This window comes from Haliotis rufescens, unplaced genomic scaffold (assembly GCF_023055435.1).
Source record: "Haliotis rufescens isolate VD_foot unplaced genomic scaffold, xgHalRufe1.0.p SCAF_9, whole genome shotgun sequence".
In the NCBI taxonomy this organism is placed as follows: Eukaryota; Metazoa; Mollusca; class Gastropoda; order Lepetellida; family Haliotidae; genus Haliotis; species Haliotis rufescens.
Genome location: NW_025964383.1, coordinates 24110898 through 24132879, shown reverse-complemented (window position 1 = coordinate 24132879; position 21982 = coordinate 24110898). Strand labels below are relative to the sequence as shown.

The window sequence follows — 21982 nt, the reverse complement described above, 5'->3', positions numbered from 1 at the left end:
CCACTATTAGAAACGTGAAAAGCATGGTTGACATCCATGAAGAATGGCACTTCATTTGAACTGTAACACCACCAGCACATATGTCAGCAAGGTCCCGGAGAGCTGAAGCAAAGTAGTATAACAATAACTGATAGTTATGAGGAGAAACCTCGGTTTACAATGAACCCCCACAAGTCCGGACACTGTAAGTCCTGAAATCCCGCATCTGGACAGTATCTTTATTGAGCGTCTTTGCTTAACTAAAGAGAGAGTAATATATATTATCATGAGGTAATCCCGAAAGGTATAAAACCGGACGATTTCACAAGAAACAGTAGCATCTGGATTAACGGGATTTCATTACCCATAAGAAGTAATATGACAAGGCTTAAACGGGTCTCTGTATGCTCGTGTCCACTCCAAAACTGACTACAGATTGATTTTGCAATGAAGTGAACTCACTAGATATTTATATTCCACTCAGTACCTCTGCGTATGAACGCTCACATTGTTCAGCATTATAACGCACATCCGTTTAGAGTGAGTGAGTTTGGTTTTACGCCGCTTTAACCGTATTCGTGTTATATCACGGCGTGTCAGCTTAATGTGGGAGGAAAGCCCGAAGTGATGCAGGTCTCAGACGTTTACCACTTCGGTGAAACCCACGAGCATGGGTATGGTGCTGACAAACCTGGAAACATAATCGGGGTGAACCGGTTTTCGAACCAACAATCATAGGTTTCTGGCGTGCCCAAGGGACGTAACTCTGCATAGTGAATCGCGGCGCCTTAGACGACTGGACCACCCGTGCCCCCTCATACGTTTAGGGGACAAAAAACTGAAGTACATCGAGAAATCATCATTTCTGAGCTACAGATAAACAAAGGAGATTTTGCATTACTTGTGTCTGGTGTCTAATACTTTAATGTAAGTGCAGACTGTACATGTAGGTACATGCTAGTCGGATAGTAAGCGTTTCGTCTGACGACCTACCCTTTACCAAAGAAGAAAGTGCTTACCATTAGGATGGTCGAGTTGTCGATCGTGAAGAGATTATATATGGTATACCCTATCTTGGTGGTTGTGAGTCGTGTTATGAAGATGTTGATCTGAAACGAATTTCAATTTTCTCATAACTCATATTATCAATGCATCTATTATCAATATGAATTTATTTGAAATACGTATATGGAAAGATGTAACAGTGGGGTATCAGTGTGCTAAAACAAACTGTGGGCTTTTCATTAGAATGTATACTGAGGCGAATAACAAGACACAGATGAGGTGAGGTGAAATGGGGTTTAACGTCGTGTCCAAGATTATTGCACTTATATAGCGACGTGCATGTACGTGTGTGTTTGTGTGGCTGCTTGTACTAGTCCGGACTGATGCCGATTTATAGTGCTAGCTCACTGAGATACCATGCCGCAGTTTTTAACATGAATACCCCACTCAGACACAGTATACTGACTCCGAGCCGACCAGTCCTTGTTTTAGCCCCTTAATACCGAGCGCCAGACAGGGTAACAACAAGTACAATCTTTTAACGTCTTTTGGTATGACGCGGTCGGGGATCGAACCCCGGACCTTCCGCTCTCCGGGCGGACGCTCTACCACTAGACCACGGAGGCGGTCCTCAAGACACAGATGACCAAGTCGTCTTCAGGGTCGCATCTTGTTGTGCAGAGATGCTTACTTCAGACTGGATAAAGATCCGCTGATCGCCTGTTCGATGTCACGTGACCGCCTCCGTTGTCTAATGGTAGAGCGTCCGCCCGGAGAGCGGAAGGTCCAGGGTTCGATCCCGGGCCGCGTCATACAAAAAGACGTTAAAAGATTGTACTTGTTGTTACCCTGCCTGGCGCTCGGCATTAAAGGGGCTAAAACAAGGACTGGTCGGCTCGGAGTCAGTATACTGTGTCTGAGTGGGGTATTCATGTTAAACTGCGGCATGGTATCTCAGTGAGCTAGCACTATAAATCGGCATCAGTCCGGACTAGTACAAGCAGCCACACACACACATACACGTGCATGCACGTCGCTATATAAGTGCAATAATCTTGGACGCGACGTTAAACCCAATTTCACCTCACCTCGATGTCACGTTCCATTGGTCTGAGCCCTAGTCTGACAGAACGATACCCACACTGGTGGACTATCCAACTTTTTTGGACATGACTCCTACACTAATATGATATGATATAACTGTAACCTTATGATTACGTCAACGGAACATTTTACACAGATAACATGGAACTTTTCGAAATAATAAAAATGAAAAGTCAACGTTTTTATAGGCCCAACAAGTGTTGTTGCACGTGCATGTCAAGTTGATGTGTTTCGGCGTCAGGCTCTCACGTGGTTGTGTTTTTGCGTTTTGCCATCTTTTCACCAAATTCCTGCAGTACCTCACTTTTTCCACACAAATCAATCCAAATCCATGCAGAAATGACGAATTCATTTTCGGTATTAAATTTGTATGGATATCTGCAACACTCTGTCAGCCATTTAACAGAATTGGTTTAGATATGTTTGGTTTGGGGAGATGAATGTTTGATTGCATCTTGTACAAGGTGCAGAGGATACTTACAATGTTTAAACTTGTGTCTGACAGTGTGGACAAGTCAGCATTCAAAATATACATCAGCGACGAATGTGCCTGTAAAGATACACGGTTATATATTGTTATATATTGTTAGTAATTGGGTTTGTGAGTGAATAATGTTTAACTCTGAAGTCAGAGCAGTCACTTGTATCAAGATGACCCGTTGTAAATACATCTTCCCGAGGCAAGAGAGTTAACTGACTTTAAAAGTCCAGTTTCCACCCTTGCCGAACTAGGCTGGAATTCCTGGGCTCGATCGTAGCGCCACCAGTGGCTATTACGAGTTATGTCCTTTCTATGCCTCTCCTATTGACCAATCAGATTCAACCTCTCGTATCACTTGCATTTGCTTCAAACAAAACGGTGGCGCCCCGTCAAGACGATCTGATCGATAATCAAGATCTATATTGTGATAAAACGAGTCTTACATCGCGAAGTGCATCAAATCACGTGAGCACCTAGATTAAAAACATGAAAAGATTTAGAAAATATCTGTTGACAACGAGTTAGCGGTGCACATGCTTTGCAAATCCTGCAGTCGACCGAAATCTGCATGACACTCTACGAACCGGATTTCGATTTCGGTGCGCGATTTTGATTGGATTATGCATAGACTCGTTAGCCCAGCCAAAATGTAACTCCATAATGCCAGCCTAGTTCGGCAAGGGTGGAAACTGGACTTTTATAGTCAGTTAACTCACTTGCCTCGGGAAGATGTTGTAAATAACACAAGTAATTCATATTGTGTGCAACATCTTACAATGAGCAATGTCGCTCCGAATCTATACTGACCTGGAAGCAATTGTGGTCAACAATCAATGCAGGTGATCCATGAGTGACACCAGAAATGGGCTTCTCACATTGTATCTGAATGTGGTGAAGCGAGCCCGGGTCTTCGGTGTGACTAACATGAGTGACCAACATGAGTGAGTGGGTGGTTGAGTGGTTGAGTGGTTGAGTGAGTGAGTGAGTGGTTGATTGAGTGAGTGAGTGGTTGAGTGAGTGAGTGAGTGAGTGAGTGAGTGAGTGAGTGAGTGAGTGAGTGAAATGGGCTTCTCACATTGTATCTGAATGTAGTGAATCGAACCCGGGTCTTCGGCGTGACCAACATGCACCTATGTTACAACTATTAACGTAAAAATTACTCTTAATTTAAAAATGTTAACATTAATGTTACACATCTATGTCACAATATCCAATTTAAACATTTAAGGTAATAGTAATTACACACGTCTTTGATCAATGATGATTTTTAAAGAACCAGTAGGATGCAAAATAGAACATGTGTATAGTTAGGATTACATGCATTTTACCACACGCCACTGACCGTGGAGTCGAATCCAACATCCTCCAGATAATAATCTTTGATTTGTTAGCAACATGCAAAGGAAGAAACATGCAAACGAGGAAAGTGATAAACGACTTGTGTGACCTGACTCGTCATGTTCCAACCAGAGCTAAATCTACCTCCTCGACCTGACGAGGTTAGCAATTTTTATACATACCTTGATGTTCAGGGCCACTGATGTGAGAATCGTTGATCCAACCATGACAATGTTGATTACTATACATGTTATCAACATTGTATATTCTTTCTTCATCAACTCATCATTTATCAAACCATACAGCATGAAACAGGTGATGGGAACTGCCGCGGCATAGCCAGAACCGATCATATGCATGAACACGTCGCTTATCGTGCTGACAAGGGAACACGTGTCTTCAAACTTTCGACGAATTCTCTCAATATGTGACGCTGGCTCTTCACCTTCCTGATTGTCAAGTTTATTGCTTAACTGAACGTTTAGCTGTTTGAACTCCTTGAATAGGCAATAGGTAAGGAAATAGAATAATATCAAGAAAAATTCTACCTGTATTACATTTACGTAAAACACAATAAAGAATACAGTTTTTACGGTGGGGTAATATTCTCGTGGGAGCAGTCTCATAGGTTTCAGATAAATCACATCAGGGTCGACGTCGTGAAGTGATATAAAGTAAGCAACAGGCAGAACAATGACGACCACAGAAGCAGCAAAGAGAGGCAGCATCTTGATACAGCGCCTGAGAGATGCGTTGTCCATCGCGGAGACATACGTGTCTCTGTAGGAATCATATTTTCGGAAGAACTTGGGCAGGTGCTTGTTAATACTGACACATGTCGCGCTGCCAAAATACATACCACTAAACTGAAATCCTACGTACGATAATACTGCCATCCATGATTCAACAGTATAAACCTCATCTGTGGAGCGAATGAAGAACCGACACAAGGTGGACCATAACACGATTTGGATGATGACAGAGTAAACGACACTCATTGCATTGGACGTTGTTCCTCTTTTAATTGGCATGTGCATCCCCGCAGTGTTTATAATTGTCATAAATGGCTTCAGCATATCTTGCATACTCATGTGATTGACGCATTTCTCTGCATCAACACTATCGAGTGGATGCACCTTTGATAGACACATATCTTCTGTGAGGCCGACACAATATTGAAAACCAGTGTGTTCAAGTACAGCTTTGCTGATGGTTTTCTTTGCTGGAGGAGCGGGTGCTTTTTATATGTCCGTTATCTTCAAATACCGTCATCGGCTTCTAACGCATCATCAAATATTGACACGTGTGAAAGGTTGTTAAATCATCGTTCGTGTGTATTGTGTTTGCTGTTGATATCCCTTCGTGTTGCTTGGATTAATGAAACTGTGCAAACAATGCATTTGAAAGGAGCCTCTATATTATATCGGAAAAAAACATGTTGTCTCGTGTCGATTCCCATATTGAAACAATATGTTAACCCAGAAACTGTACGTAAAAGAACCTAGTGTCAAAACAAGAAACACTCAACAAGCGTTATACAATCAACAACTGTATTACAAAAATTAACCAGGTTTACACATCAACACAAATTACTGAACAGAAATTACAATGGCAGTACACACTATAGCGGTAATACAATATTCAATGGCAGTACACACTATAGCGGTAATACAATATTCAATGGCAGTACACAATATAGCGGTAATACAATATTCAATGGCAGTACACAATATAGCGGTAATACAATATTCAATGGCAGTACACACTATAGCGGTAATACAATATTCAATGGCAGTACACAATATAGCGGTAATACAATATTCAATGGCAGTACACACTATAGCGGTAATACAATATTCAATGGCAGTACACACTATAGCGGTAATACAATATTCAATGGCAGTACACACTATAGCGGTAATACAATATTCAATGGCAGTACACACTATAGCGGTAATACAATATTCAATGGCAGTACACAATATAGCGGTAATACAATATTCAATGGCAGTACACACTATAGCGGTAATACAATATTCAATGGCAGTACACAATATAGCGGTAATACAATATTCAATGGCAGTACACACTATAGCGGTAATACAATATTCAATGGCAGTACACACTATAGCGGTAATACAATATTCAATGGCAGTACACACTATAGCGGTAATACAATATTCAATGGCAGTACACAATATAGCGGTAATACAATATTCAATGGCAGTACACACTATAGCGGTAATACAATATTCAATGGCAGTACACAATATAGCGGTAATACAATATTCAATGGCAGTACACAATATAGCGGTAATACAATATTCAATGGCAGTACACACTATAGCGGTAATACAATATTCAATGGCAGTACACAATATAGCGGTAATACAATATTCAATGGCAGTACACACTATAGCGGTAATACAATATTCAATGGCAGTACACACTATAGCGGTAATACAATATTCAATGGCAGTACACACTATAGCGGTAATACAATATTCAATGGCAGTACACACTATAGCGGTAATACAATATTCAATGGCAGTACACAATATAGCGGTAATACAATATTCAATGGCAATATATAATATGATGGCCGTGGTCAGTATCAACTAAAACAATACAGTGGTGATAGCAAAAGTCAGTGATAATAATATATATTCACCCAGCGGCGACAGTGGTCAAGCTTCCCAGATAGGTTAAGCAGGAATCAGGCATGATGCGCGATCCTCACATGAAAGCTGGTACCGAAGCGATGATAATGCGTGAGAGATACGTAAACACGTCCTTGCCCCACTAGAAATACAGCCTAACCAACTACTGGACATTTCTACAGTGCCCTCACCAGTCTAGCGGTATCACAGAATTTTCTGCATGAGTCCACAGCCTACCGGAAGTTTACACGCAACACTAGCATCTAAATATAGTAACTTCCTGACGACTAATCCCTCTCCAAACACAATGCAAGAAACGTCTACCGAATCCCAACAGAAACAACTGCAACACAGCTACAATTATTGCTAATCAATAAAATACACTGCAAAACAACAATGTCAACTCTTATTGTAATGTTCGTAAAGCGACCCAAAAAGTCCATGATTATAAGAAATGTCTGCTAAAATCAGAATCCATTGTACGATCACAATTAGATCATAAGCTAAAAATATATCACTTTCAGACAGAGCTGATTTAGAGTCATTTTTTAGACTAATCTTTTGAGGGGCCTGGATGTTTCTCTTATGTAAGCTTATCCACAGTTGCAGGGAATGTGGTACACTGCTCCTGATGGTTCTAGCTTGTGGCTGGATGGCGGTTTTCCTGTGGATTTAATTGTGTTCTGAATGCTGTGACTTCTTTTGAAATTGACTTCCATGTTGGCCTGTTTCTTTAGGAGTCTCTGAATTTTGTGGCTAACTGTTCCAAAGTAGGGGAGGCTGATCTCAAAGGGTGCAGATTGTTGACCGGGTAGTGCAACCACTACCCCGAACAGCTACTACAACAGACAACACAGAACATCACCAAGAAAACTCAGAAATTTTTCTTTCCTTTTTTTCTGAGTTTTCTTGGGGATTTTCTGTATGATATATACAGATTAAAAACGTTTTAACCTTATAGCAATATATCATGTTTAAAAAGGACACACGATTTCGTTTAAAAAGTCGGACATTTTAGCCGTTATACCCGTAAATAATGTAGATCTTAGATCATCGTATAGTGGACATTCGAATAAAACATGATTTTCATCTTCACGATGTTGATTACAATTAAAGCAAGGAACCATTAGCTGTACACACTGCAGTAAATATCCACACGTGTTGATGTGATTTAAGACATGTCGATGTGCACGTAGTCCTTGCCAGTACAATGTCTAGTATAGAAGAATGATAGTTCGAGGTCTTCGTGAGAGCACCTTTAACATCATTAACTGTGTTTTACCAACTGATTTGTCCATACTTGTGTTGCTACATGTTTATATAAATGACATTCAGAGTAATCAATAAATTTGATTAGTTAATAGCTTTAGCGGTGATATTGGCGTAGAAGCTTCATATGTCAAGGGACTGTTTGCGTGAATTAGAGAATAACCCTTGAGCTTCGAGTAAATGCAAAAATATCTGTTTAGAGAACAATCATTATTTTGATTCGAAGTCGTGGCTCGTAACACCATTCAATCTCCAGGAACAGACAAAGCACTTTTCCGAGTGGAGAGAAGGTTATTCTGTATATATTCAACAACATTGGTGGGTGAGTTGGTTTTAACGCCGCTTTTAACAGTATTCCAGTTATATCACGGCGTGTCAGCTTAATGTGGGAGGAAAGCCCGAAGTGATGCAGGTCTCAGAGGTTTACCACTTTGGTGAAACCCACGAGCACGGGTATGGTGCTGACAAACCTAGAAACATAATCGGTGCAAACTGGGATTCGAACCCACAATCATAGGTTTCTGGCGTGCCCAAGGGAAAACAACTCTGCATAGCGCCTTAGACGACTGGGCCACCCGTGCCCCCAAACAAAATAGGAGAATGGACACTGATCTGTTGAAATGACTGGGAATGGATGAATTGTTCAAAAGTATTTTATACAGATCTTCGTGACATTTTCCTAAACTTTACACCCACAAACGGTACCGGGAAAAAAGTACTTTCGTATAAGGTGTGATTTCAATGGGTCTTAATTAAACACTGACACTTCGGTGGAAAGCCTCGAGCCAGATTCTGGAACTCTGCGTAAGGAATCCAATTCTCAGTATCAATTCTGACCCTTCTTGATCAGACAATATAGTCTAATGGACTATGGCCTATATGCTACGTCAGTCCGAATTGAAATGTAATTCTATGAACAGATGAACAGCAATGCTCCTGGGATCGTTGTAAGCCCAGCGACCCAACGAACTAGGCTTCTGACCATCAAGGGGCCAACTGGAAAACCCTGTTGTCAGCGAGAGGTAATCCCCTTGAATCCTCGCTTCTGAGTGAGTGATGCTTACTATCACCTTTCACCTTGAAAACTCATTTACCTGTGTAAATGTGTATGTACAATTATGTAGTTTGGTATATAGAAAATACGTGTACGTATTTTTATTGTCAAAATGAAATTCAGTTGATACACTAAACAGCAATTGTTTCAGGCAAATTGCATATAATACTACAATTACTTCTCCCTTCTTGTCATCCATATTTCATGGTATAATTCTCCACCTTTGTATTAGTCTGCGTTCACTTGATGCTCAGTTAATGACTTTATTACAGGTATAATTAGTGCTAGAACTATTCCGATTACCTGACACAGTCTGTAAAATATCTCAATAACGTTCACCGCTGACTACGAGGGTACCAAGATAATAAAGCACTCAGTGGTTCACATTGTGGCTTTGGTAATTGTTTAATCTACGATTGGGTTTTATTTCCATGTCTGATGTGGTTAATGTACTACCTATTATGTAATATGCACGTGATAGCGCAGCAAGAAAGGAATGGTCAGTTGAGTTTAAAAAAAAAACATCGATCAAAGGATTAACCGATAATACCTTGATTGATGAATCACTGTTATCTTGCACAGCGGATTTGTCAAAAGTAAGTGTTAATATATGTAGGTGTACTAAAGCAGGCGGAATACACCCATGTCATCATCATCATCATCATCATCATCATCATCATCATCATCGCCATCATCATGGTGCATGTTTAATTTTAGATATGATATTTCAAAATCTATTTTGCAGATTATACATAGTTTGTAAATGGACGAGTTGGTGATAACTGAAGTCGGTTTTAGATATGTTTAACATACTTGCATGTATATTCTCATTCAAGCCTTCACTATTTATAATGTAGTATTACTTTTTTATCTATGATGTATAAGAAACCCCTAACATCACAAAGTGTAGCATTACAATGCATTTGATTGATGCAGTATCCGGTTGTGGGGGGTGGCAGGGTTTATAAAGGCTAACCAGTGATTGTTTAAAGAACAGTTCTTTAAGGTAAGGTTGTCCAATGATACACCGACAATATAACTTCAAGGTGTTGATATATTGATGTTCCAAGATACACCGACAATATAACTTCAAGGTGATATATTGATGTTCCAAGATACACCGACAATATAACTTCAAGGTGATATATTGATGTTCATAGATACACCGACAATATAACTTCAAGGTGATATATTGATGTTCCAAGATACACCGACAATATAACTTCAAGGTGTTGATATATTGATGTTCCAAGATACACCGACAATATAACTTCCTTTTTTGATATATTGATGTTCCAAGATACACCGACAATATAACTTCAAGGTGATATATTGATGTTCCAAGATACACCGACAATATAACTTCAAGGTGTTGATATATTGATGTTCCAAGATACACCGACAATATAACTTCAAGGTGTTGATATATTGATGTTCCAAGATACACCGACAATATAAATTCAAGGTTTTGATATATTGATGTTCCAAGATACACCGACAATATAACTTCAAGGTGATATATTGATGTTCCAAGATACACCGACAATATAACTTCAAGGTGTTGATATATTGATGTTCCAAGATACACCGACAATATAACTTCAAGGTGTTGATATATTGATGTTCCAAGATACACCGACAATATAACTTCAAGGTGTTGATATATTGATGTTCCAAGATACACCGACAATATAAATTCAAGGTTTTGATATATTGATGTTCCAAGATACACCGACAATATAACTTCAAGGTGATATATTGATGTTCCAAGATACACCGACAATATAACTTCAAGGTGTTGATATATTGATGTTCCAAGATACACCGACAATATAACTTCAAGGTGTTGATATATTGATGTTCCAAGATACACCGACAATATAACTTCAAGGTGTTGATATATTGATGTTCCAAGATACACCGACAATATAACTTCAAGGTTTTGATATATTGATGTTCCAAGATACACCGACAATATAACTTCAAGGTGATATATTGATGTTCCAAGATACACCGACAACATAACTTCAAGCTTGGATGTGTAACATGACATTGTTCCACTGGGTTAGTTGGGTTCAACGCCGCTTTTATCATTGTTATGATACACGAACACAATGGCTTCAATGTATAAATATATTGCTGTCCAAAGATTCACGGAAACGTCAGCTTCAGTGTGTAAACATATTGATGGTCAAACATTCACGGAAATATTCGCTTCAAAGTGTAAATATATTGATGTCCCAAGATTCAAGGAAACGTTACCTTCAATATTAAAAGTAACGGTGTCCCAAAATTCACATAAACGTCAGCTTTAATGTGTAAATATATTGATGTCCCAAGATTCAAGGAAACGTTACCTTCAATATTAAAAGTAATGGTGTCCCAAAATTCACATAAACGTCAGCTTTAATGTGTAAATATATTGATGTCCCAAGATTCAAGGAAACGTTACCTTCAATATTAAAGGTAATGGTGTCCCAACATTCACAGAAACGTTAGCTTCAAAGTGTAAATATATTGCTGTCCAAAGATTCACTGAAACGTCAGCTTTAATGTGTAAATATATTGATGTCCCAAGATTCACGGAAACGTCAGCTTTAATGTGTAAATATATTGATGTCCCAAGATTCAAGGAAACGTTACCTTCAATATTAAAGGTAATGGTGTCCCAACATTCACAGAAACGTTAGCTTCAAAGTGTAAATATGTTGCTGTCCCAAGATTCACTGAAGCGTTAGCTTGAATGTGTTAATATATTGATTTCCTAAGATTCACGGAAACGTACCTTTAATGTGTAAATATATTTATGTTCCAACATTCACAGAAACGTTAGCTGTTAAAGTGCCCCATGATTCATTTAAACGTCAGCTTTGAAGTGTAAATCTCGTGATGTCCCAAGAGTCATGGAAACGTCAGCTTTAATGATTAAATATATTAATGACGTAAGATTGACAAAAACGTCAGCTTTGAAGTGTGAATATATTGATGACCCAAGAATCACGGAAACGTCAGCTTCAGTGTGTAAACATATCGATGTCCTAAGATTCACGAAAACGTTAGCTGCCCTGGGTAAATAAGTTGTTTATTGCGTCTTCTACTTTTCTCTTGGATAGTTCCTTAGTGTCTAATAGTAAATTATTGTGCACGATCTGCATCAGATACTGTTACGCAGATTCTACGTTCTAATGAGTAAGGGACACTGTTTTTTATAAGACGAGCGTGACAGGAACTGTAATTGAGATATTATTTGGAATTAGTTGGTTTCAATGTTATTGTTTGATATTGCAACCACTACATCTAGGAACGAAATACTTTTATCGTTCTTTAAAGTAAAGGTTAAACGTGGATGGAGTGTCTGTAAAATGTCTATCAAACATTGTAACGCCTCTTCACTCTCATTCCACTAAACACAACAATCATCTTTTCTATTTGTTTTGAAATCCCTGTCCTAATTCAATGCCTAATTCTTTATTAATTGTTTAGTATAATTTCCCTCAAAAAAATAGCCAAGTGTCGCATAAGTCGGGGTCATTTTGCTCCCATTGCTGTGCCTATAACTTGCTTGTAATTAGATCAGTCAAAATGAAATGTATTATTGTTTGGAATAAACCCAATGCTATAATATCGATAATGAATTCCGGGGTAATGGCTTCTCGGGTTTCCGATTGGTTGTTATTTATCCAGTTATTTATTATAGATTCTATGCCGTGATCGAGTACCATTTTCGACTGAGGCGGGAAGTTGGTTTAGAGAACCAGTGGTATCTTTTATGTAGCTTTTGACATGTTTAGTGATTGGTTTTAGCACTTAATATACACAAAGTCACCGATTCAATGTGTGTGGCATTTTGTATTCAAACATTACATTTGATCTTAGACACTGCCACATTATTACCTCGTTAACAAAATCGTTTCAATAAATCAACAAACACAACGTCCAATTTTGTCTTTTTGTACATAAACGTTTTTGTATACTGAGTACAAGGTAAAGATGTGGTCAGTTGCTGAGTGTCCATAGACGCTCTGAAAGACAGCTTGTGACTCATGTATCTTATCACGCTAGTAAGGATCACAATAAATGTCAGTTCATCCAAGAGTCATCCAAAAGTCACATTTACATTCCCATCTCCATTCTCGTTCTCAGTTGTTCACGTGCCACACGTCAAACACCACATGCCATGGAGAACACCATTCAACGTTGTTACAAGTTCATTTCCAAACAAAGTCCACAACACATACATCTCATCCCAAAGTTGTTGTGTATTCAGTTTCAATTAAAGTTCATAATATGCATCTCATCTCATCATCATCAATTATCAAGAAATACCCCAAACCTGGAAGATTGACATTTTGGTAGACACATATTATTTTCTAACCTTTACTTCTTTCTTTTCTTATTTCTGACCGCATGGGTCCTCATTCTCTCCTTGCATAAACTAAAAAGCATGGCATGAAGCCTAAACAGAGTTACCTTCATTGGCTAAACTCCTGAAGCATGCATAAAATGATAATCTTTTTACTGCTTAATTTGACATAAAAATTAAAGAAAATTCTAAACTTTAATAATTTGGAAAAATAAATACAAATTATTTCAGAGATTTTTTTTTTTACCGTAACAACCCATAGCGTTCTGAGGTTGTCATATACCTCTATAATTGTCAGCTTTGTTCTAATCCCCTTTTTTATTCAATGGCATGATAATTGATATTGACAAACCTTCAAGGAAAACATCAGAATCTATCACTGCTTTAACCATAATTTAATACACAATATTTGATGCCTAGTCATACTTGATTTCTCATATTAATACATCCTTTTGACCAACCTAATTCAAGCATCGTTTTGCTCTTGTTATGATTCAAATTAGAGTCTAGTTGTTGGTGACCGGATACAGACATACAAACACGTTGGTTAATGCAAACGACACTGACAATAAAGATATATAAAGTAACTTTTTAGGAAACGATCAAAGGTTTGTTTTCTTTTTGAGAAAAACAACCGATATTGACATTGGCTTTTAATTACAAGAATCACTTGAGTGGAAATTGAACAATAACCATTTCTGCTCAAGTATACTTTAATTCACATGAAACATTAAAGATGGTAAAGGACGATAACTCTTGTCTGCGCACGCATTCTCTAATTCACTTACTACACATGCGCACCAATAATGGAGTACTAATCGCTCGGTCAGTTTCAGAAAGATGGCCTTGAAGGCTGTGTTCATCCAATAAGACCAGGGTGAGACAATGCGCCTGCATTTCCAATATGACACTCCTTTTCTCCTGGGTAGTCCACACAAAGCATTGTTTGGGGTCCTCTGTGAGATACAGACAAAGAGAAGACCTATTAATGGACCTTGTAAGTTTGACCTACTGGATATCTATCGAATCACATAATAACAGAGTTTGCTGATTATGAGAATGTGCAAGACACTAATTATGAGCTTATTACTCTGTCAACACTCTTTGACGGTCAGTGTGAATGTGTCCGTAATGTGAAAGTATGGGTTGGCACAATTGTATTAAGACATTAAAAAAGCAGTGTATGCGTTCGAGACATCATAACTGGCACATTTCGTTCTCGACAAATGTACCTGAAATATATGTGAGTGGAATCCCAGAAAAGTAAATTGATCCTGAGTATTGAGATCATTCTGGCAATAAATGATGGCAATGTTACAAGGAGACAATATTGCAATGTACAATAAGACAATGATGCGTGATCCATTTTCAAGGGGAAGGTGGTATGTAGGTAAGGACGATGTTTTGGCATGTCAACTTGTGTACGTACACTGCAGTAAATGTGTTTCAATCCTACACGTGACAAATGTTTATGGAAGTTTATCGCAACACGGTTAGGATGTTGACGATGGAAAGGGACGAGAACATCACTTCATATATAGTGTGGGGTGTAGTCAGACATGTAATGTTTTCGGGGCGGTCGGGTAGCCTAGTGGTTAAAGCTTTCGCTCGTCACTCCAAAGACCCGGGTTCGATTCCCGACATGGGTACAATGTGTGAAGCCCATTTCTGGTGTCCCCCGCCGTGATGTTGCTGGAATATTGCTAAAAGCGGCGTAAAACCATACTCACTCACTCACTGTCATGTTTTCATTCTTACACAAAATTACCTTGGGCTGTCCTGACAGGAAGACGCAATGTTTCTGTCCCTCAGTCGCTTTTTCAGTTCGGAGATGTTGTTGCTGTTACATGTTGATCTACATACATCAAATGGAGGGTAATTAGATGGACATATTCCGAAATCACATGTGTTTGGTAATACCGACCTCTGTGTAAACACTGAGACCATCTTGCAAGCATTCCTCTTCTTTCACAACTTGGGGCACTGGTGTGTTAGTCGTAGTCTAAAGCGACGCAATTCGCCACGCAGTGTTGCGTCTCTAAGGCGTCCAAGAAACCTAGGATCGAGTGTTTGAATCACGAAACCCTGATTATGGCGCTAGGGCTGTCGCCACTTTACCCGTGTTACTGGGTTTCAGGATGAACATGCATCACTTTCTCCCACATCAACCTTACACGCCGTGATATAACATTACTGTTCAAAGTGACGTTAATACAAATTCACTCACGCAAATTTTGCAGGGATAAGTTACAGAACCATGGACCCATGATTGTCATGACGTTCGGGGACACTGGACCGAAACTTGTTCAACAAAAACTTGGGGAACTAAACTTGCTTTAGCGTATGCTCTACACATACTTTGTTAGTTGCAAAAAGGTTCGAGTGAGTGAGTGAGTGAGTGAGTGAGTTGGGTTTAACGCCGCTTTTAACAGTATTCCAGTTATATCGCGGCGTGTCAGCTTAATGTGGGAGGAAAGCCCGAAGTGATGCAGGTCACAGACGTTTACCACTTCGGTGAAACCCACGAGCACGGGTATGGTGCTAACAAACCTAGAAACATAATCGGCGCGAACCGGGATTCGAACCCACAATCTTAGGTTTCTGGCGTGCCCAAGGGACGTAACTCTGCACAGCGAATCGCGGCGCCATAGACGACTGGGTCACCCTCGGTCCCCCCCCCCATTTTTTTTTATATATATTGATATTGATATATGTAATTTATGTCATATAATCTGCGTTAAATTGCGTTCTAATTGCATTTTCAAAACATACTATCAATGTCAATTGCTCATTATACTCCTAACATTAAGAGGGCGGTCGGGTAGCCTAGTGGTTAAAGCGTTCGCTCGTCACGCCGAAGACCCGGGTTCGATTCCCGACATGGGTACAATGTGTGAAGCCCATTTCTGGTGTCCCCCGCCGTGATATTGCTGGAATATTGCTAAAAGCGGCGTAAAACCATACACACTCACTCACCTAACGATAAATTCATGATTTTATCAGTATCGATTTCACCAATCACAACTATTTAAAAAAATTACCAACTAATATAATACAAAATGAAGTGTGTATACATTGTCGAGTATAACATTGGGCTGCATCTATCCTGTAAATGTTTGGGATCCCCCGCCATAATAATGTTCCAATGTATTCTGTCAGATTCACACAACCGTGGTCGTCCACAAAACGTTAACTATTGTTCTTGAAAGGATACATATGGGAAACTGCACATTATAACATTATGGTCTTACACCTTCAAACATACCTTATCTTTTGTCCCGGTATATGAACCATAAGAATATTGACCTTTGACAGTTGGCTAGCGTTCATGTTCGGTACTTCCCACGTTGCAAAGAAACTAGAAAAAAAAGATAAAAGAAAATTATATGGCATGTTAAGCAACGTGTACTTGCTTTATGGAGTGTAGCATATAACTTGTATTCCTGCATTGACGTATCAGAAAGCTAAAACATATTTAAGAATCACATAATTATGAACAAAAACCAATTAAGCATCCCGTAACCCTAAACTACCCGTTATGGACGCATAAACTTACGATGAATCTCGGAATGGCTGGTCTCTGCTTGCATTCAACATAACATGGGCTTCGCCACTGGCATGGGATGCATACTGTAAAAACAGTCAGAGGTATGTTTCATTTCCGCCGATAAAATCGATGTATTAAGGAGATGCTTACAACGCTGGACAGCTCATACCGACGTTTTCTTATAAAGTGATGTCCAATATGTGTATCATAATTGTAATGACTAAAATTATTATGTGCAATGCTATTCTTTCTTGCAAAGAAAAGCAGTAAATGTGTTTCAGTTCAGAAGCATATAGAAAAGTACACTTCTAAGAATTAAGCATGTTGAATCTGTACTCAACCGATTGTAGAGAATATATTTCACAGTTTGTCAGCACCACATGCATGCTCAAAGCTTTCAGAAAAGTGATCAATGACTAAGACATCACTTTCCTCCTACATCAGGCAGACTTGCCATTACGTCACTCAACTATTGTTCGAAGCGGCGTTTAAACCAACTAACCCACTTGAACCTTGTATTGAGACGTAGAACAGACTAACTGATTAATAAGCAAATGTAACGTCACATAATGCCCATACATTTTTCGACGCCATGGCCCAGAAGGAAAACTCAGCATTGTTTGTACAGTTGGCAGTCTGGTCGAATCCAGGACAATCTGCACCATACGTTATCCCAGGGAGATGGGTCTGGGCACAGAACTGTAACCCATCAACCATGTAACCTGCAATTGAAGTGTGAGTGAGTGAGTGAGTTGGTTTTAACGTCGTTTTGAACAGTATTCCAGTTATATCACGGCGTGTCAGCTTGGGGAGGAAAGCCCGGAGTGATGCAGGCCTCGGAGGTTTACCACTTCGGTGAAACCCAGGAACACGGGTATGGTGCTGACAAACCTAGAAACATAATGGGGGCGAAGCGGGATTCGAACCCACAATCATAGGTTTCTTGCATGCCCAAAGGACGCAACTCTGCACAGCAAATCGCGGCGCCTAACACGACTGGGCCACCCGTGACCCCTGCAATTGAAGACAACATGCAATACATTCCTAAGTACTACCCACCTCTTTCTACAGAATGTAAAGGGAAGTGCAAGCGGTAATATTGAAATTGTCCAACCTATTCTGTATACTCAACTATTAAAGTCGTCCTATGCAAACCTGGAAATGAAAATAAACAACCGCCAATTTGTCTATGACCACATGGAGATGAACTATTTTGTACAAATGATACAAGATCAGGTAAATACAGACCAAAATTGTCACCCAAACCAATGGTTATTATCTGCCCGTGCAATTCGAAGTATGGTCACACTGTTTTCATTCCACCTCATTCTCAGCAGCATATGGCAATATGCGCTGGAAAAAATACCTTGATTTCCGAGTATTGAAACTGTGCAAGAACTATTTTGATCCTACAAATGGGTGATAGCCAATGTCAGGTGACAGTACAACTAACTGTGTGTTATTGGGAGACTGTCAGCAGTAAATATTACTTTCCACAATGCCTGTGTTGATATGTAGAACAATAAATTTCGTGCCGCGAATACACATTACCTTTGTATAACAAAACCAAAGCTGCGAACAAAGTTACCTATGAGGGTGTCTTCAAGCACTGTTGCTCTCTGCCCACGGTTGCTGTACATCTGCACGACACCATAAACACCAGACCAGAACATACTCTGAAACAGGAGAAACCACACGTTGTGAGCGTGTGTGTATTTAGAGTATGGCAGATACTGATTAAAAGAAGATTGTCACTGCTAAGGATATTGCTATACTAGTGGGAAAAAGTTCATGTGCATCACTGACGATCATGAGAAATATTGAATAAACGTAAACGTAAAATAGCAATAAATATGTTCTATCAAGGGTGGCAATGCAACTTGGAAAATAGTTCACGTTATGATTTGTACAGAACATTTAAGACTCTATTAGAGCCAGAAAAATATCTATCAGTTTTAACAAATAGTCACCTAAGAAATGGATATATTAAATACAGACTTGGCTTGTCAAAACTTATGATTAACTATGGACGGAATATATCACTTGAAAGAATACAAAGAATTTGTCCATTCTGTAACTCTGCAATAGAAGACGAAATACATTTTACCTTTGAATGTCCTTATTATGCAGAATTACGTACTAAATATATACCAGAATGTTTCTTATCTAAGACAAGTAGAATAGCTTTTGTTTCTATTTTGTCATCGAATGATGCCGATGTAATGTTTAAACTGTCTTTATTTGTAAAACATGGGATGGAACTACGAAATAACATGTTGAGTGGAAATTCATAATTTTAATTACCTCACCCTAGAAAGTCCTCATGATTATCACCGATTGTTAAATGAATGTTATATTTATATAATTTTTGTTGTATCTCCCAATCTGTAAATTCTCACCCACTGTATTTATCTGAACTTGTATATGGGCCGATGGCCTTTGATACAATAAACATCTTTGACTTGACTTGACTAAACAAATTGGACCAAGGCCTATTGCTGCTTGACCAGCGTGACCAGTTGTGTTGGAAGTCGGCGTAAACCACGTTTCATTTCATCCACACATCTGTCGGGCGACAGATCTGGCCAAACAGCTGGCTAAGGGAGTGTGGGGGGATTCTGGTGCCCAATGAAATCTGTGACCACACATGCAACGGAAGGGCTCGTATTCTCCAACTGTTTCGTGATGTGACGCCCTTGGGTCTGAATGAATGGGGGGACGGATAACTTCGTCATGGTACCGTGCACCTATCAAACTACCATCGATGACCACTGGAGGGTTCTGTAATGTTCAGAGATGTCTCTCCACGCCATTACTTTCACACTACCGAATGCATAACGTTGAACAACACACGGCATCCGACATCGATAAACACGCATCCTCATTGCTCGCAACCCCTCATTTTCAGATAGACATGGCATAACGTTTACGAGGTTGCTTTTCACTGTTAAATCACTTCAACGATTTTCTCTGTTTGAATTGTCTCTGTCCCACGTGTACTGTAAATGTGTGACCAACTGCAATGGAATTTTATGCATGCAGTGATTGGACGCACGTGCAATTTCAGGGCCATTTTGACAAAGGCGTGATTCTGGTGATTTCTTATGGTGCACAGATTTTCCTTTGCGCTAGCATATGGGTAACTTAAAACAGGCATGGATAAATAAAGTATTTATTACGAATTAGCATAACCCCTATAGAGTAGTACATTTATAAGGATCTTTTTGCAATATCTTCGTCAAACTTTCTGTTTCAAAGTCTGATCACATTTAAAGTTATCTTTCAGTGGGCAATTTTATTTTTTAAGTCATTCAATTGCTTATATGATATCCACGTACCTGACCGGGAGAAACGTCAATATGGGCTGCTTTGATAAAGTCATCATATCGACTGTAACTTACATTACACACAGTCTGGAAGGCGAATGCAGAGATGAACTTATCTGCTAGAGCAGTACAGTTTCTGTGTCTAGATACCCTGGAAGAATAAACCTTTAATATTTTGCAATGAGCTTGGTTAATGGCGCTTTAAAGAGTACACCCGCAACCTTTTTTCAGTTGGTGCTTGTAACGTACGTACTCTGCACATGTTAAGTTTGGACGCTCGAAGTTACCTGACTGTCGATCCTTAGTAGGATTGTAACCATTTGATCTAAACTTAATGATGATGTTTATCGCTAGCAAAAATGGATATTGTTTAAAAAGCATTACTGTAAGTAATATTCCGTATCGCCGGAATGTCTTGTTTTCACCTTAAAAATATAAACAAACATGCAGCTTCTTCGTTAATTAATCTTCGCATTGTTTCGTGATTCTTACCCGTTCACACAGAATGGTCCAGGGTTGATGTTCGTCTGGTAGTCAACACACCTCCCCAACACCAACTCCCGTATGTCAGGAGTTGTTCCCTTCGCCACACACTGACCCTCGACCAGGACCTGGTGTATCACCAGTGTCAGGATCACTGCCAGTGTGTTTAGCTGAGATACCATTCTGATGGTCATCCACGAATACTTTGACTCGGACGTGTACATCTACTTCACTACAATGTTGTTTAGTTGACTCCACGTCACCTGCTTTAGGCTTATCTCTGGAGTGTGTACTTTGACTGTGGGTCACGACAACACTGGGTCGTAAAAATGATAAGACTTCCACTATTCAAAAATCAACTATCAGTAACGTTGTCCACTTGTTTGAAGCTGTTTTTAAACATTGTCCCTGGCAGTGGTATAAAATTGACTTAAGGCTAACAACCTGATTTAAGAATGATTGAGAATTTTCCAGTTGTGCTTTATGAACAAAATGTTAAAAATCAGTATCTTAAGAAATTGCTCAAATCATAAAGTCTATCTGCACCCGACATATTCGGGGAAAATCATTATTTCGTCTACTTCCTTACTTGTTTTATGAATGAACAGGGCGCCCGATAGAAATGTATACAAACCTCAAAAAGACAATATACGATGGAAGGACATATATATATATATACATTCTCGTTGAAGCTTCTAAACCATCTTATTTATTCTTTACGGGTGACTTTGTCAATGTATGAAAGACCATAGCCCTTGAAAACAGTTTACAAACAGATGATTTATCTTAACCTGAAAAAATCATAACTGGTTATGAATTTTGAACAATTTCCAAAGGTGTATGTGCTCATAAACGCACGGCATCGTTCTACTGTGATATATTTGATGTGCAACAGTTGCTATAGAGAGCTAAAAGACGTAGGGCTTACATGAGAGAAAAGTCTTTTTTCCTTTCCTTTCAGCGAATATCTTTCCAATACAATGCAAATAGAATTGTGATATCTGTTCATTTTTTCAAACTGGATGATTAAACTGTTTAATTGAGTCATCCCAATAAAATGGGAGTATGTGAGTTCTACTTTCTTCGGTTAAATTGATTTTATCGCCCATGTCTAAGATTGGAATGTCTCACAATTTCTTAGTATCATAAATACATCTGGAATAAGTCCATGCCATTTGTAATAGTCACGAAGATGTGTTGTAAATAGTGATTTGGTACGCATGTTTTAATCAACAATGGAGATATCATGGCGATAAAAGGAGATAAAGGAGATGTACGAGTATACTGAAAACCACAGTGACCGCTATGGCGTGATGTTAGTATATATCAGGATTTAGTGTAAAAAAAGCCCTTTTTCTAACACATCAAAACTA

General features: G+C 39.1%; 1 protein-coding gene and 1 long non-coding RNA gene across 2 annotated transcripts; both read right to left on the bottom strand.

Annotated features, from left to right (window-relative positions):
• Positions 1–998: 998 nt before the first annotated feature.
• On the bottom strand, positions 999–4195 carry LOC124117002. The gene is made up of 3 exons (XR_007219584.1): positions 4090–4195; positions 2570–2638; positions 999–1088 (listed from the first exon to the last, which is right to left on the bottom strand). It is a non-coding gene; the product is annotated as an uncharacterized LOC124117002 (long non-coding RNA).
• A 9437-nt stretch (positions 4196–13632) lies between these two features.
• Positions 13633–20894, bottom strand: LOC124117017 (ADP-ribosyl cyclase/cyclic ADP-ribose hydrolase-like). Its single transcript, XM_048391410.1, has 8 exons — positions 20619–20894; positions 20139–20277; positions 18389–18476; positions 17380–17522; positions 16810–16883; positions 16519–16611; positions 15022–15108; positions 13633–14209 (listed from the first exon to the last, which is right to left on the bottom strand). Exons 1-8 carry the CDS (start codon positions 20831–20833, stop codon positions 14113–14115), a joined length of 936 nt encoding a protein of 311 aa, XP_048247367.1. The 5' UTR covers positions 20834–20894; the 3' UTR covers positions 13633–14112.
• Positions 20895–21982: the final 1088 nt, after the last annotated feature.

Bases quoted from the DNA above. Each gene is read 5' to 3' on its own strand.
- LOC124117017 (XM_048391410.1), bottom strand. From the start codon at position 20,833: ATGTACACGTCCGAGTCAAAGTATTCGTGGATGACCATCAGAATGGTA. The intron at 17,523-18,388 runs GTAACTTTGTTC...CTTCAATTGCAG, and splicing joins GCTTGAAGACACCCTCATAG to GTTACATGGTTGATGGGTTA. The intron at 14,210-15,021 runs GTAATTTTGTGT...TGTATCTCACAG, and splicing joins TCCTGTCAGGACAGCCCAAG to AGGACCCCAAACAATGCTTT.